The sequence below is a fragment of the Ovis aries genome, chromosome 20, assembly GCF_016772045.2.
Source record: "Ovis aries strain OAR_USU_Benz2616 breed Rambouillet chromosome 20, ARS-UI_Ramb_v3.0, whole genome shotgun sequence".
Lineage (NCBI taxonomy): Eukaryota > Metazoa > Chordata > Mammalia > Artiodactyla > Bovidae > Ovis > Ovis aries.
This window is the reverse complement of record NC_056073.1, coordinates 11,583,985-11,601,339: the sequence shown is the minus strand read 5'-3', so window position 1 is coordinate 11,601,339 and position 17,355 is coordinate 11,583,985. Positions and strand designations below refer to the sequence as shown.

Genomic DNA, 17,355 nt, shown 5'->3' with positions numbered 1-17,355 from the left:
CTTGGATTCCCAACCTCCCTTTCCTCCTTCTGCAACCTTCCCTCCCGCCCTCATTCTCCCCAATCTCCTCTTCTCCCACCGCCTCCTCTCCTCACAATATTCCTTGTTTTTGTCTCCCCCCATCCTGCTCTCTGTTCCACCCATCCTCTCCTGTCTCCCTCTCCCATACCTCCTCTCTCTGTGTCTCTCCCCAACCCCACCCTTCATGGCCCCGTGCCCCGCTCCCCACCCTCTCAGCCAAAGCCTACAGCCCGGAGTTTTACTTCGACACCCCCAACCCCACCCGCAGCCACAAGCTGTCCAAGAACTACTCCTACGTGCTGCAGTGGACCCAGAGGGAGCCTGACGCTGTTGACCCCGTGCTCAACTACAGACTCAGTGTCCGCCAGGTGGGCCAAGGGGGACAGGAGCCCAGGTGCAGGCCGGCCCTGGGAGTGCTTGTCAAGCCAGGGGAAGGGGTTGAAGACACATTGACCCTCTTATAGAAGGCTCTTCTGAGCCAGAGCCACAGTGTTCTGGACACAGCAGCAGGAGCTGGGAGGCTCTAGGGACCTATCCCTGCTGAACCCGTGCTGTGCACACAGCCCTGGGAATTAGGCAGGAGTCTGCTGGGTTCATGTGGGGGAAGGGAGCAGAGCCGTTTCTGCTCACAAAACACAGAGTCTGCTCTTAACATCAGAAGCTTAAAGTAGGAGCTTAAGTCTCACCTGCAGGGTCTCTAGGATGCAGGGCCAGAGCCACCCTGCTGGTCTCGTTCCATGTGGTTCCACCCAGCTAAGGGGGAGTTGGGTGGAGGGTAAGAGTGTGACCCCGGGGCAGACTGCCTAAGCTAAACATCAGTTCTGTTTTAATTTGAGCAGGCTACATCTGTTTGGCCTCAGTTTCTTCCCTTGTGAAATGGGGTTAGTTATAATATTCCACCTGATAGGGCTGTTATCTTGAGGATTAAACAAGTTAAAAATCACATCGTATTTGGAGCAGTGCCTAGCACACATTAGTTGTTCAATACTTGTTCATGTGTGTGCTCAGTTGTGCCTGACTCCTGCGACCCCATGGACTGTGGCCCACCAGGCTCCTCTGTCCATGGGATTCTCCAGGCAAGAATACTGGAGTGGGTTGCCATTTCTTCCTCCCGACCCAGGGATTGAACATCTCTTATATCTCCTGCATTGGCAGGCGCATTCTTTACCATTGCCCCAGGACAGCCCGGGAGGGGGGCCATGGAAGGGGCGATTGCTCTGTCTTACAGATGAGGAAACTGAGGGCCTGGCTTCCTAGTCCTTTGCTCTTTCTGCCTGTCAAATGCTGCCCCTGCAAAGTCACACCAGGGTCTGGGCAGGTGCTCAGGTGGAGGGCATGGCTTGTTGGGCATCTGGAACTCCCTGTATCTACAGTTGAATCAGCACAACGCCCTGGTGAAGGCCATCCCGGTGCGGCGTGTGGAGAAGGGGCAGCTGCTGGAGTACATCCTGACCGACCTCCAAGTGCCCCACAGCTACGAGGTCCGCCTCACGCCCTACACCACTTTTGGGGCTGGAGATATGGCCTCCCGCATCATCCACTACACGGAGCGTAGGTGGTGGTGGCGGTGGTGGCGGTGGGATAGGTGGGCCCATCTCATGCTCAGGGGACCCCTCCATATTTCCCGCATGGTTCCTGAGCTTGGGGTTCCCCAATCTGCAGTGTCCTACTCTGTTACTACAGGCCAGGTGCCTCTGGCCCCCAGTCCTGCTCTGGGGACCCTGTTTCCTGGTCCTAAGCCCAGGCACCCTCTGCACAGCCCTACACCTTGGTTCTGACTTGGTTTTCCTGCTTGCTTTCTCAGCCATCAGCTCTCCCAATTTGTCAGGTGAGATACCCCTGCCTACTTCTCCTTCCTTTAGGGTCACAAAGGTTCCCCAGTGGGGGGAAGGGACCCCCAAGAGATACCCAGAGAGAAAATAGCGTGGAGGCTCGCCATTGGCAGGAGAAGCAGGAGGGAGCAGGGCTGGGTTTGGAGATATTTGCATCCGGGATTTATTTTGGGGCTTAAAGGCTTGAAGGGAGGGTGGAGTCAAGCGGACATCTCTAACTCAGGGTCCTTTGTCCTCACTCAGCACTGTTCACTGTCCCCAGAAGAAAAATGGAAAGATCAGGTTAATCCACCTTCTCTGTTCCCTGGGGCAGGGGTCCTTAATCTGAGATCCATGAACTGACTGCCCCCCCAAATGATCAGGGTGGGCCCATGAAACTGCAACCAGGAAGGGCCTACAAGTATTTCTTTATTTTCCCTGACTTCTCACAGAAATTTAACATCCCCTTCAATGATGCATGTAGGAATATGGTCACCTGATTGACATTGTCACCAGTGGAAATCCAGTGTTCTTACACCACTTAAAAGTTGTTGCAGCCATCTGTAAACGTCATTTCCATTCATTAGTATTTCAAAACTACCGTACTTAGACCTAACACTAGATCTGATGATTTAGTTAGAGAAGCCCACTTATTATTATATCCAGCATTTGTTTTTTGATGATTGTATTTCAGCATAATATGATTTCCTTTGTAACCCTATGCTTTTCATTTTATGCACCTAAATAATCTGCAGTGGGCTCCTTAACTTGATTAGACGTCAGAAGGGTTTGTGGCACCAAAAAGGTTAAGAAGTCCTGATCCAGGAACAGATGTGTCAGGGGCCCTGTTGCCTGGTTTCTGGAGCCTTGGGATCCTGGGTCCACTACTTGGATGTTTGGGAGCTGCCTCGGGGGTGACCAGGAAGTTAAAACTGGATGAGGGGACCCGAGCAGGCTGACCCTCTTTGTCTCACTCCCTCCCCACCCTGCCCTGACTGCAGACAACACCTGCCACTTTGAGGATGAGAAGATCTGTGGCTACACCCAGGACCTGACAGACAATTTTGACTGGACCCGGCAGAATGCCCTCACCCAGAACCCCAAGCGCTCCCCCAACACTGGTCCCCCCACTGACATAAGTGGCACCCCTGAGGGTGAGGAGATGGCCTGCTGCTTGGAATGGAGAACTGCTTCAGGGAGAGGTCTAGCGCTGGGGAGCCCTGGTCTGAGGGGAGACACAGCCCCTCCTCAGGGAGCCCCAGTCTGAGGGGAGACACAGCCTGTCCTCAGGGAGCCCCAGTCTGAGGGGAGCCCCAGTCTGAGGGGAGACACAGCCCTGCCTCAGGGAGCCCCAGTCTGAGGAGAGACACAGCCCCTCCTCAGGGAGCCCCAGTCTGAGGGGAGCCCCAGTCTGAGGGGAGACACAGCCCTGCCTCAGGGAACCCCAGTCTGAGGGGAGCCCCAGTCTGAGGGGAGACACAGCCCTGCCTCAGGGAGCCCCAGTCTGAGGGGAGCCCCAGTCTGAGGGGAGACACAGCACAGCCCTGCCTCAGGGAGCCCCAGTCTGAGGGGAGACACAGCCTGTCCTCAGGGAGCCCTGGTCTGAGGGGACACCCAGTCTGAGGGGAGACACAGCCCTCCCCTCAGGAAGCCCCAGTCTGAGGGGAGACACAGTCCTGACTTGCTAGAGGATTGGGAAGAAGAGAAGCTGCCGCAGAGCTAAAAACTCACAAGTCCTGGCCCAGACTCCTGTGTTGTGCTGAGGCAGGGGGTGGTGTGAGGCACCTGGGATTCAGATAGCTGATACAAGGGCAGAAAAGGAGTCAGGTGGAAAGAGGGCTGGGAAGGCTGAGGAGGAGAGTGTTGGTACATCTCCACTTCTCTGCAGGCTACTACATGTTCATTGAGACGTCAAGGCCGCGGGAGCTGGGGGACCGCGCGAGGTTGGTGAGTCCCCTGTACAACGCCAGCGCCAAGTTCTACTGTGTCTCCTTCTTCTATCACATGTACGGAAAGCACATCGGTGAGTTGAAGGACCAGCGAACCTGCCCGAGTGAGTGCTGCTGCTGGGAGGGGGCAGGGGTCCACAGGAAGCTGGGGACTGGTCTGCTTAAGGCCTGGGCTTCCCAACTCGGCCAGATCACAGGGAGTGTGATTGTAGAGCGTGTGAGCAGAATCTGGGCAAGAGGAAGGTCCAGAGAGCCAGCTTGTCTGAGGTCTTGAGATAATCAAGTCTTCCTGAGTCTGCAAAGAAAATGGCTTCAGCAGGATGAGGTGGAAGTCTTAGAGGGGATGGAGAAGTCAGCTAAGAGGCTGCATGTGTTGACTTTCTGGATGCTCTGCATCTGTGGTCTCATTAACAGTCACAGCCACTGAATGAGTGAGGTGTTACCATACAAACCAGAGAGGTTAAGCATATGCCCAAGATCACACAGCAGCCCAATTCTGCTGACTCTCCCAAGCCCTAAACACAGGGTTGGAAGGGAGCTGATTTGTGAGCAATGAGAGGAAGTCCTACTTCCTATACACAACCGTGAACCCAAGGGGTGTGCCCGTTGGGAAGAGACAGCTCTGGTAGGAGCATCACATTAGTCAGTGAACTTGTCAGTTCAGCCGTCACCTCCAGACGTCCTGCTCTGTGCCTGGCTTCAGGTGCTTCAGAGAGCAGGATGGACAGGTTCCTCATCCACTTGGCACCTGCAGTCAAGTGGGAGAGACAGACATGAAATAACTCATTGCGCTAGGCAGAATTTAGCGACCACTGTGATGTGTCTGCAGTGGCAGGATGGGGGTCAACACAGCTGATAACAGGGAGACTTGACTGACGCTGGGGACCTGAGTATGGAAGACTGCTGAGGAAGTGACAATTTTAATTTTAATTTTGTTTGTTTACATATTTATGGAAAAGGAAATGTCTTTGCACAAGTCAGAGGGTACAAAAGGTACCTGATGAGAGCCCCCTTCCCATCCCAGTCCTCCTGCCACCCAGAGCGCCTCTCCAGAGGCAATCAAGGTACTAGATTTGGGGGGGGAGCAGCACACTTCCAGAAATGCTTAATGTGTATAGAAGCCAGTACACATGTATCCTCTTTCCCCGCATTTTATGTACAGTGTTCTGTGCCTTGCTTTTCCCTCAAAACTGTACCTCTTGATGATCATGCCCTAAGAGGTCGCAGAAATCTTCACTGTTCTTCTTGGCTGCGCAGCAGAGGAAGTGACTTTAACCAAGTGCAGACCTAAAGGCTCACTGTGAAGTGTCACAGCTGGAGCAATGGGTCAGGCTAAACTGATGAACCAGAATGAGGTGGGGATGGGACCTTCTGCAGCCGCTGGAGCCCTCCAGGCTGTCTACACAGGCCAGTTCACTCGTGGCTGGGTCTGGACTTTGTGAGAAGCTTCCTGTGAGATAGGTGGGGGTGGGGATGAGCGGGACCACACTGTCCAGCTAGTACTCTGGGCAGTTCAAACCAATCCTGCTTTGCCCCAGCCTTTCCCACTTTTAGCACTAGAAGTCCCACATCCCAGGCAAACCAGGACAGGTGGTCATTTTGTCCTCAGTTCAGGAGGAGCACGGGGAACCCAGCTGGCAAGAAGAGCATGTTGGATACAGGAAGGCCCTGGGAGATTTAAGCTTTAAGAGCTGGGGTGCCTGGGAGCAGAGAAAGCCCTGAGGCAGCTGTCTGTTTTCCAGAGCTTGCTAGGTGTCCCCCAGTAGGTGGGACAAACACCAATCATTGAAAACTTCTGGGAGGCAGACCTGAATTCCACCTGAGGAAGATGCTATAATCATCAGATCTGCCCAGCAAAGGAGTCTGCTATTCTGTCCCCGGGTAGGAGGAGAGTCTAGCAGGGGTGCTGTGGAGGGGACCCCTGTGCTGGGTAATATTACTCTCCTGCTCAGCCTTCTTCCCTCACTGTCTTCTCCAGGCCTCCCAGACCTGGCCCACCCCTGCCTGCTTCTCTGATCTCATTTTCTGCTGCTCTCCCATGACTCCACTCAGCTCAAGCACACTGATCTCCTTGCTTTTCTTCATATATTTGAGGCAGGTTCCTTCATGCCTTAGAGGCCTTTGCTTGTGATGTTTTCCCTGACCTGGAATGTTCTCCCCCAACCTCATTCAGGTCTCCTTGGAGAGGTCCCTGACAGCCCCACGTAAAACACTTTTCCATCCCTTTCCTGCATTATATTCTTTATTGTGCTTTCCACCCAAAGAGCATAAGCTCCAGGAGGCAGGGTTCTTTGTCTTATTCATGGATGTGTCCCTGGTGTCTAGAACAGAGCCTGCTCAATTAGGTGAATGAGTGAATAAAAGGGAGGTAGTGGAGCCTGGATTTGATGACCCCTGAGGTAACTTCTAACTCTGAGATGCTATGAAAGTCCCTTTTCAATCCTGATGACAGTCATTGAGCATTCAAATACTGAGAGCAGGTAGCAGTTTGATGAGGGCTTTCCCTGTGGAGTCAAATGAGAGAAGATGAGAATCCCAGTAACTACCACTCCACAGAGCGGGGAGTACTCTGGGCAAGGGGAACTACAGTTTAAGGTCTCAGAATTTACAACTAGCACAGAGGGCTCCCAGCTCCAACCTGGGAAGACTTCCTGGAAGAGGTGGTGTTTCAGAGAGACCCTGAAGCACAAAAGGGATTTGGTCAGGGGAACATAGTAGGGGAGGGCATCTCAAGCAGTGGGAACAGACCCTGGCCAAACCCAGGGTCTGCAAAGCTGGACTATGTCCAGGCTGCAGCTTGTAGCTCAGTTCAGCTCCGGAGGTGACAAAGAAGAACATAGTGAGCAGGTGCCCTTAGGGCTCTGGCTGACCCTGGGAAAGGCTGTCAGGAAGAGGGGAGATCTTGGAGCTGGTGGAATGACCAGAGAAGGGGGAAGAACTTCAGTTTTGGTTTGAGCAGTGGAAAGGTGGGGTTTTCCCATTTGAGTCCTTGGAACAGGGTGGTGGAGGAGGAAGGAAAGGTTTGATGATTGAGGTTAGACCCTGGGGATTTGGGGATTTGGATAGGAGAAAAATCTCCAAGAAGGGGGAAGAGAGGGAGGTCCCCTTGGGGGCTGGTGAGAAGCCCAAAAGGCACTGCGGCTTGGGCCCTGCCTCTGCCAGTGTGGCTCCTCCCGGCCCTCTGGGTGCTGGCTGCAGCCCTCTGAGGGCCCCGTCTGCTGACAAGGGTCCTCACAGGCCTGGGATCTTTGGAGTGTTCCTCCCCCAGGCCCAGGCCTGCTGCTGGGGAAGGGTGGGCATTTCCTGCTGTCCTGGTCCTTCCCCTCCCCACCCCTCTCACCCTACCTGGCAGCTCCGGGCACCAGCTGTCCCCAGACCTTGCATCTCTCTGGCTCTCCTTGGTCCAAGCCAACTCCTTTGCTCTCAGGCAGGTAACATTTGGTGCCCCTCTCCCACCGGGGGTCTGTCTATCTGGTGTCACAGATGGGGTAGCATTGTCTGTGGGCAGTGCCATGAAAATGCCAGGCACCAGGTGCCACCTAAGATTGATTCCCCTTCCCTCTGAGCCAGGTCTTCATGTCACAGGGGGCTCGAGATAGGCTGGCAGCGCCAGTGAAGGGGCACGCCCTTGCCTGGGTGCTCCTTGCCAAGGCTGGATCCACTCCTCCTTTTTCCATTGCCTGTCAGCACCTCTACAATCCCAGGCCCCTGGGTCTGTGGGCAGAGGGGCTCAGCACCCCCTAGGTTAATACTTTCAAAATTTCACATTTTACCACAGCTATGTAGTACATACACTAATATTTTTCTTCAAGTCACCTCCTTTTTCTTAGCTTTGTCCTAAGCATCAATACTAGAGAAGCTGTGGATTTGAAGGGCTCACTTTATTCACCTCTTAAAACATAAGTATTACATTTTTATTGAGGTATAATTGACATTATATTAGTTCCAGATGTACAACATAATGATTTGGCATTTGTGTATATTGCAAAATAATTGCTACGGTAAGTCTAGTTAATATCCATCACCAGAGGTTTTTTTTTTTTCCTTATGATAAGAACTTTTAAGATCTACTCTCTTGGCAACTTTCAAATGTGCAATACAGTATTAGTAACTGTATGGTGACTACAGTCACCATTACATTATACCCCCAGGACTTATTTTATAATTGGAAGTTCAACCTTTTTTAGTTTCTTCACCCATCTCACCCACCCGCCACCCTTCAAGTGTTAAATTTTTAAACTTGGTTCCTGGACCTTCAGGGGATTCACTGGTGGTGCTAGTGGTAAAGAACCCGCCTGCCAATCCAGGAGACATAAGAGACGTGGGTTCAATTGCTGTGTTGGGAAGATCCTCTGGAGAAGGTAATGGCAACCCACTCCAGTATTCTTCTTGCCTGGAGAATCCCCACAGACAGAGGAGCCTGGCGGGCTACAGTCCATGGGGTTGCAAAGAGTCAGACATGACTGAAGCGACTCAGCATAGCATAATGACTGGTATCTACCATTATGTGGACAGAGGAGTCGTTGGGGTCGCAAAGAATCAGGGGCGACTGAAGCAACTTAGCACACACTTACCTCCAGAAATTGCAGTAGTGTTGTGTGCCACCGAGTGTGTGCACTGCATGCTTTAGGAATCTTGCTTTGTGTTCAGACTTGGGCCCCAGTGTCCTAGGACAACTCTGCTGCCTAGAGGAGGAAGGGTGGGGGTGTGTGTGGGTGTGTTCCAGGGTTGGGGGGCGTTACTGATTAGGAAGGAAGGAAAGACATGAAAGAAACTTTGCAAATTGTCCTGGTGAACGGAAGCCCTGCTGCTGTGCTCTTTCCCACGCTGAGGTCCCCTCTGGGATGACAGGATGCTGGCCAGTCTGCAGTGGGGAGAAGGTCCCGTCCAGTGGGGGCAGTGCTGTGAGCCCTGGTAGGGAGTCGAAGGTGGTGAATGGGGAAAGCAGGGAGTGGCCCCTCACAGCCGCCTCTCCTCATGCCCGACACAGGCTCTCTCAACCTCCTGGTGCGGTCCCGGAACAAAGGGGCCCTGGACACGCACGCCTGGTCCCTCAGCGGCAATAAGGGCAACGTGTGGCAGCAGGCGCATGTGCCCATCAACCCGAGCGGGCCCTTCCAGGTGAGTCGCCTGGGCCCACCTCTGCTTATAGCTCTCCCGGCCTGGGGCCGGCTCCCCAGGAGCTGAAGAGGGAAGCATGCAGGGATGGGGGGACCTTCCTGGGAGACGGAGGGTAAAGGCTGGGAGCAGAATCTCCCTCACCACGCTCCCTGCTCTCTGATCCCACCCCAGATTATTTTTGAGGGTGTCCGAGGCTCAGGCTACCTGGGGGATATCGCCATAGATGACGTCACCCTGAAGAAGGGGGAGTGTCCCAGGAAGCAGATGGATCCCAATAAAGGTGCAGGGCAGAAAGTGGGTGGGGGGTGCCTGTGTCAGGGGAGGTGGTGTTGATGTCTGAATTGGGGTTCCCAGTGGCAAGGTGATGGGGTGCATGTGTTGGTAGCTGTGGAAACAGGTGCTGGTGTGTTTGGTACCCACCCTGGGCCCCACCCTGGTTCAGGCTGTGGGCTGCATGGACAGTGAGACGACCAGACCCTCCTGTGAACTAAGCATACGGTAGCAGCATCTGTGTCTGGGAACATCTCTCTGTATGTATATGTGTGTGTCCAAGTGTGAGCCTGTACCCCTTCCCACACTGGGGGCCGGGTATTTGCAATAATGCCAGTTCGAGGTTACCAAGAAATTACTACGTATCAGGCAAGGTACAGACACCTGTATATGTATGATCTCATTCATTCCTCACCACAGTCCTCCAGAGTGGCTCTTCCACTCATTTCATTTTATTTTTACTTTATTTGTTTTCATCATTCCCCATTTTTTTTCTTTTTTTTTTTTTTAGCCACACCACAAGGCATGTGGGATCCCTAGCTTCCCAACCAGGGATCGAACCCCTGCCTCCTGCAGTGGAAGCATGGAGTCTGATCCGCTGGGTGACCAGGAAATTTCCCTGTTAGACTCATTTTATAGATGAGGAAGCTGAGGTCCCTGAGGTCAAATGAATTGCTCTGTGTCTTTCTTAGTGAGCCACGGGCCAGGATTTGGACCCAGCAGGCAGAGTTAACCCCCACCTCATGTCCTGCGAGTGTGTCTGTGTGCACAGAGTGGGGGCAGGGGAACGACCCTCGCGTGGCCTGCCCACCCGCCCGCTCCTCCCTGGCCCTGCCGAGCTGACCAGAGCCCCGGCCTGTGTCCCTTCTCTCTCCCGTCACAGTGGTGGTGATGCCGGGCAGTGGAGCCCCCCGCCAGCCCCTCCCACAGCTCTGGGGGCCTGTGGCCACCTTCCTCTTGGCGTTGCAGAGATGATGAGAGCTGCGTGGCCCGCCTCCCCCGCCCCCCCGGCACACCAAAGTGTCCGCATCGTACCAAAGACTGACCCCACGCCAGCCGGGGTGCCCAGGGGCAGGGCCGCCCGCCAGGGAGGGGGCCGGCGTCGGCCGCGAGGAGGAGCGGAGAACAAGGACAAAGGCCCAGCACTGAGGCCCTGGAGACGGTTGTTCGACACACACACACCCCCACACTCACACACACAGAGATATATTAAAGCACAAGTTTCTATCCAAGCTGCCAGCACCTTCTTTACTGCAGAGCCAGGGGACTCGCCTGAATGGCGCCCGCCCCCCAGGGATCTCGGCGCCACGTGGTCCTTGTTGGGGCTGCAGCCGCGGTGTGTCTCTGCCCTTCCCCTGGCCCCGACTCCAGGCTCAGCTCAGCCCAGTGGCTTCCCCAGCAGGAGCCAGAAGGGGAGCGGGCATAGGAGCTGTGCCCTGGGCGGGACTCTGGAACTCCCTGGGACAGAGGAGGCCGGGGTCGGAGGGGCCCCGAGGAACTCTGTGAGTTGTGTGGACAACACGCAAGATGAGGCACTGGCTGCATGGAACCCTGTTCCCAGAGTGAAGGCCAGACGCTGGAGAGCCCAGGTCCCCCCCAGCGCCTGGCCCGTTCACTCCTGATGTGTCATATCCACGACCCCCCCCACCCCCCGCACCATTGTACCCACTTTGAAGGGAGCCGGTACAGAGTCTTGGGCCTGGGCAGTCTGAGGACTGACCCCTCCCTTCCTTCCCCTCCCGCTGCACCCCCACCCCACAAGCAGCTGGCTTCCTGAGAGCACAGCCCCCGACCCTGGTCATGGGCCTAACCTCAGCCTCCCCCCGCCAGCCCCCGCTGCATCCCCAGAAGCCAGGGGAGGGGTGGTGGCCAAGCCATTTTCTGGGCTGAGGTTTGACTTTGAGAGGAGCAGAGAAGTTCTGCCTTTATGATTTCATGCCCGCATGTCGGGTGCTGATTTAGGGGTAGAGTGAATCTTCTCTGTTTCTTATATCCCTGCCATGAAGGAGTGCTCTGGGCTGGGTGTGTTGGGGGCTGCCCTGTCCTCCTCCACCACAAAGCAGGATCTGGCTGTCTCTTCCTTCTCCACCCAGGGTCAGTGAAGGAGCAGGGTTTGTCGATGGCCTGAGGGGACAGTTGCTGGTCACCATATTCCCTGGGAGCTGAGGCTCATGCCCCCAAACTGAAAAGAGGCTCCGTGCCCTTGGTCTTGAGTTGGGGGGCTGAGATGGGCATGAGGGGACCTAGATCTCCCCCTCACCGTCACCCCTGAGCCCGCATCCCAGCTGTCCATGGGATAGGGGAGGCCCAGCCCTTTCCAGGGTGGATTGTTACGCGTGTGTGCGTGTGTGTGCACACGTGAGCACGTGTGGACCCATCTGTTGTCTGTGTATCACTGTGGTGGGCACATCTCTGGCAGGAGTGTGTGCAGATATACATCTATGGGTGCAGTTATCTGTATGTGAGGCGAGGTCTCACCCCACTCTGTGAGTGCCTGTGGATGTCAGCACGTCTGTCTTTGTGAACGAATGTTCCTGGAGCGTTGGCCAAGTATGCCACTTTATCCCTATTGTGTAGTCCCGAGCGCCCTGCCGCCGCCTGAAGTTCTGCCTTTTGTCCCCGACGGGAGATGAAGCTTACAGATGACCCTGTGGAAATGAAGGCCACTTTGGTGGAGGAGTCACGGGGCTCCTCTCGGAGCATTTGGTGGGAACAGCTGCAGACGAGAGGCAGCAGTGCAGTGCCAGGAGGCAGGCAGGAAACCAAAGCAAACGTGCCCATCTCCTCTCTGCCAGGCCTGAGTTATCATCATCACCAACAGCGGGTGGGTGGCCAGGCCAGGGCTGGAGCGGGGCCTCCTGATACCCGGCCAGCACGGCTGCCTGCCTGGCCCCGCCAAGGCCTGTCTTAGATGAGTGTCTCCAGGTTCCCAGAGCGTGCTTGCATCGCGTCTCTGGGTGTTGTTTAATGGTCCCATCTGTGCAGGGTCTGCTGCCCCAACTAGACTGTGAGCTCCTCCTCTGAGCCTGCCAGCCCTCCCCTGACCCATCCCCACCTCATACCCAGCACAAGTGGGCCTGTTATGAAATCTCTCAGCTTTGCCCAGCGGGATGGATTATGGAAATCAGTGGTTCCCAGCCTGGCTGCAGAATAGCGTCATCAGAGGGTCTTTTAGGAATCGCCAGCGCTCAGGGTCCCCTCCAGAGGTGCCAGTTTAATTGGACTGGAGTGCAGCCTGGCATCAGGAATGTTTCAGAGCTCCTCAGGAGAACCCCAGAGTGGGAACCACCGACCCGTCACCTGCCAGGTGCCTCCTCTGTGCCCTGGCCGGGGTGGGTGCCAAACATTCGGAGCACTTCCTCCTCGGGGTTCCATGCCGCCCCGTGGCTGCAGCCCTCGGATGACTTTTGAAGACATCTGTCCCCGGCTCTGATTGCTCCATGATGGGGAGCTGGTCTCCCTCACCTCCACATCTGTAGAGCTGAATACAGAAAAGGGACTTGCTGTATGTCAGCTGAGCTGAGCCTCCCACTCATGGCCCCCGAGTTCAGGTCTGTCTGGAGAGAGGGGACATCTGGGTCACACGGACAGAGAGTGCAGCGGGGGCAAGAAACGGGGAGCCGCAGAGGGAGGTCGAGGTGGACCATGGGCACCCTGACTGGAGGGTGGCTTGACCTGGGCTCACAGAGCGCCCCAGGGGGCCGCTGAGGTCCTTGGTCCTCGCATGTCTGCGGGTCCCAGCAGATCTGTAGGGGATGTGGGTGTTCGTGTGTGCTGACGTGAGCAGTGTGTGATGTGTGCGCCGAGGGGTGTGCTAGCCTCTGTGCATGTGCGTGTGTGTGCGTGTGCGTACATGTGAGGGTCTGCCAGGAATGAATGTCGGCGCGTGTCCCTGGGGAACTTGTGAGTCAGCGCCTCTGTGTCAGCGTCACCTGTGGCGCGTGTGTCTTTGTGTGCCAGTGAGTGTCAGCATCTGTGTGTTGGTAGGTGGCCCATGAGGACCCCCAGCCTAGGGGAGACCAGACTGGCTGGATCCAGTGCATCTCCCCAGTGGCAGTCTCGCCCTCTGGGTCAGGGTGGCTGAGGTATTTTGTGGCCTTAAAATGGGGAGTCCAGGATCTGTCCTCAGGGTGTTGGGGTCCTTGACCCCTGTCCCCTCCAGGTTGGTGTCTGGGGGACTGAGGGACTCCTGGGGCCAGGTGCAGTCTGGGTGGGAGAGAGGGAGTCTCAGCTTGGCTGGCCTGCCCTTGGGACCACAGACGGCCTCCCGGGGCGTGGAGCTAAGCCTGCTGACCAAGCCCCGTCCTGCTGGGACACACCGTCCGCCTCTGCTCTCTCTGGGACGCCCTGACTGCTCTTTCTGATTCACTTTCCCTTCTCTCTGTGCTCAGTGAAAGCCCCCGGCTCAGGCCGTCAGTGCTGGGAAGGGCCTTAGGGGTCCAAACTCCTCACGGGGCAAATGAGAGTGAAGCCCAGGGCAGGTGGGGAGGACTTGGCCCAGCTCACACAGCCAGCTGAGGTGGAGCCAGCCTTGGAAGCCAGGCACCGCAGCCCTGGGGCTGTCACACCTGTGGCTGCTGCCCTGCCAGGCAGCCAGGAGGAGCTTGGTCAGACAGCCCTGTCTCCGGGTGCTGCCGCAGATGTTACAGCTGTTACTGGGCCCTGCACTGGGAGAGGGACTGCCTCCCTGCCCTAATTCTGGTCTCACATCCCAGGCCACAGCCTCTCCTGCCCCAGGTCAGGCCTGGGTGCCACATGGAGGCTGCCACCACCCCTGCCCACACTGGGTATAGCTGCTGCCCCCCCCCCCGCCTGCCCGCCAGGCTCCCACATAAAGGGGCTCTGTCTCCCTTCCCTTCTGTCTTCACATGACCCTGGGCTGGGAATGAAAGTCCGTGTGTCCAGGTATCCTCGTCCTGTTGACTTTCCCCCTAAGGATCAGGGGAGCGTAGGGGAGCAGGGATAATCCTTGTGTTTTCTTTGGACAGCTCAAGGGGGAGAGGGGGTACTTCCAGGGTCTTTCTTCAGGAATGGGATGGCCGAGCCTGCCCTGGAGAGTTGCCACTTGTTGAGTTTCTGGGTTCAGGGACGCCCTCCTCAATTCCAAAGGCAGGCTTGTACCCCCTTTCTGTTGTCTCAGTGCTGCTGTGTGTACCCCTACGAGAGGATGTGTATGTGTGTGAGAGGGTGTGTAAGAGTGTGTGTATATGTGAGGTTGTGTGTTGGGGCAGAAGGATCCCACTTTTCCTGGGGATCCCTTGACCCTTAGAGCTGGAAGGGACCTTAGGAGCCACTTAATCCAGTGCCCCCACTGAACAGGTGAGAAAGCTGAGGTCCAGAAAGATGGCCCTTGCCCCCTCCACCCCCTCTCCTCCTGTCTCATGCCTTCATTTCCAAGGGGCCCCCCTGGGAATGCTGTGCCTCCTGGCACGCCACCCCCCAGCCACCCACATAATCACCATCTCAGTCCAACTCTGCTGGCCCTTCTGCCCTGGTGGCCTCTGAGCATCCTTCCTGCCCCAGGGCAGGCAGCTCACCCAGGCCTTTATCCCCAACCCAGGAGAAAGCGCAGGGGAAGGAGGGGACTGCCCCAGCCCTGAGGCCTCAAAGACTCGGGAGAAAGCCAGCCCCTCCGTGCCCAGGCCCACCCCCACCACCACGGTAAAAGCACAACTGGAGACCCTCTTTCACGGGTGCAACGGATCGGGGTTGTTTCAGTCACACGACCCCATCCTCACCCCTTTGCCTTGCTCTCTGTCTCCACCCCAGCCTCTGCCCCCATTTTGTTCCCGTTCACCCCATGCCCCTCCCCCCCCCAAATGTAACCTCTAGTGGCGGACGCGGTTGTCTCAATCAATAAAGCTGCAGTGTTCCAGCATCTGGGCTCAGGCTGTGCGTGTTGGTGGCGGGTGAGCCAGGCCTGGAGCAGGTGTGGGTGGGAGGCCAGGGATCCCGCTCAGGCCCCTTCTTCTCTTTGGCATCTGATTTCATGGACCCTGCTCTGTGGTCTGGACAGTGGGGGCCTGCTCCTTGGTCTCTAGCCCAGTTAACTCGGGTGCCCTTGTTCACTAATTCCTTCCACAAATGCTAGCTAAATGCTACCTTTGTGGGAGCTCCTATTTAGTGGGGAGACAGACAATAAGCTCATAATTAAATACACTGGAAAATGTATCCTTATGAACACAATTAGGGCTGTGACGGGAACTGGTGCTGTGAAAAAAAGGTAAGAGGGGGTGTTATTTGGGTTAGAGCTTGAGAGAAGACTTCTCTGGAGAAGAGACACTTAGAAGACACCTAAAGAAGGATAGGAGTTTGCATCTGGAGGCAGAGGGGATCTTCCAAGGAGAGGAAACAGAATATGCACAGACCAGGAGGGGTGAGAAAACTTAGAAGACTCAGAACTTGCCTGGTGGTCCAGTGGTTGAGAGTCCTCCTGCCAGTTCAGGGGACACAGATTCGATCCCTGGTCTGGAAACTAAGATCCACATGCTGCAAGGCAACTAAGCCTGCGAGCCACAACTACTGCAGCCTGTGTGCTCTGTAACAAGAGAAGACACCACAGTGAGAAACCCGAGCATCGCGAGGAAGAGTGGCCTCCGCTTGCTGCAACTAGAGAAAGCCTGCGCTCAGCAACAAAGACCCAGCACAGCCAAAAGAAAAAAACCCCAGACTTAGAAGGGTCAAGGAAAGGGAAAGAAGCCAAAGAAAGAAATAAACTTGCCCCACTATCTGTACCAACGCTGCCCTTTCCCTGCCTGACACCCAACCCCACCACCCTTCCTACAGGCTCCTCCTCCCCACCCCCAATCTCTGTGTCCTGTCCTGCCCCAAAGCCCCACTCTGTACTCTATCTGGGATTGCCTCCCTTATTCACCACCAGTTAACTGCCTCGTCCCTCAAATAATTTTGTGCCAACCTTCCTTTTTGGGGGGCTTTCCTTGTGGCTCAGCTGGTAAAAAATCCGTCTGCAATGTGGGAGACCTGGGTTCGATTCCTAGGTTGGGAAGATTCCCTGGAGAAGGGAAAGGCTACCCACTCTGGTATTCTGGCCTGGAGAATTCCAAGGACGGTATAGTACATAGGGTTGCAAAGAGTCAGACACACCAAGCGACTTTCACTTCACTTCCTTTTTTTCCAGACCCCTCAGAATCCTAAAAATCTTATGCCTTCCTTGAGAGAAACAGGCTTGCCAAGATCACGGGGGCAGGCAGGGACAAGGAGAATTCACTCTTCCGTGAAGGTTTGTGAAGTGACCCCAAATCAAGGGCACATGCGTCATGAGATGACATACTAGAAGATAAAGCAAATGGCAGGAAGAGAGGTGGTCATGCTGCTCGGTAGTAACAGGCAGACAGAACAGAGAGATTCATTTCCATGTTTCAGATGGGGAAACTGAGGCTCAGAAAAGTGACAAGATGGTGGGCTCCATGCCCCAGCCTTATCAGCTTACACCTTGGGTAACCTCTTGCTGCCATACCTGGGATTACTCTTCCAGAGCTTGGAGGCCAGCACTGCTTGGGGTTGGCTCATTAGGTACAAAGAGAGACTCACTGAAGCCCATTCACGTTCAGGAGCATTACTGTGAGACTCTGTAGCAAACGGGACAGACACGCTCAGAAAGCTGAACACAAGAGCTGTTGGTGGGGTGGATTTCTTCAACCAGATGGGTATTCTGGATTCACGGTAGTTTTGGGAGATTATATACTCCTCACCTGGCACGGTAGGTGAAATTGAAAGTGACATTGTTAGACACTCAGTGTGACCCCATGGACTGTAGCCTACCAGACTCTGTCCAAGAGATCCTCCAGGCAAGAATACTGGAGTGGATTGCCATTCCCTTCTCTAGGGGATCTTCCCCACCCAGGGATCAAACCTGGGTCTCCTGCATCGCAGGCAGATTCTTTACTATCAGAGCCACCGAGGAATGCCTGCAAATCCTTTGTTATCCCACCTACTGGGAAGGTGACCCCAGCTCCCTTCCCCTCAAATCTGGATTGGCCTTAGTGACTTGTGTCGCCCATAGAACGTGCCACTCTGAGTTGAAGATGCCTTGCAGCATCAGCTCAGGCCTCCTGGAATGTTCTCTCTGGGAGCCCTGAACCGCCTTGTAGGACACCCAGCTCTCCCAAGACTGACACCCTGGAGGGACTGAGTGAGGGGCACCAGTTGACCATCTCAGACCA

General features: G+C 55.4%; 1 protein-coding gene across 2 annotated transcripts in view; it reads left to right on the top strand.

The window, feature by feature from the left end:
* MDGA1 (MAM domain containing glycosylphosphatidylinositol anchor 1) overlaps window positions 1-10,404 on the top strand; it is a 60,021-nt gene extending 49,617 nt beyond the window's left edge. Inside the window, exons 10-17 of one of the 2 annotated variants that reach the window (XM_027958490.3) lie at window positions 238-389; window positions 1,395-1,572; window positions 1,826-1,849; window positions 2,834-2,986; window positions 3,721-3,855; window positions 8,772-8,902; window positions 9,074-9,182; window positions 10,056-10,404. In XM_027958490.3, coding sequence (XP_027814291.2) covers window positions 238-389; window positions 1,395-1,572; window positions 1,826-1,849; window positions 2,834-2,986; window positions 3,721-3,855; window positions 8,772-8,902; window positions 9,074-9,182; window positions 10,056-10,147 — 974 coding nt within the window. In that variant the 3' untranslated portion in view covers window positions 10,148-10,404. The remainder of the gene's footprint in view (window positions 1-237; window positions 390-1,394; window positions 1,573-1,825; window positions 1,850-2,833; window positions 2,987-3,720; window positions 3,856-8,771; window positions 8,903-9,073; window positions 9,183-10,055) is intronic. The other variant, XM_060403599.1, reaches the window with a different exon arrangement.
* Window positions 10,405-17,355: the final 6,951 nt, after the last annotated feature.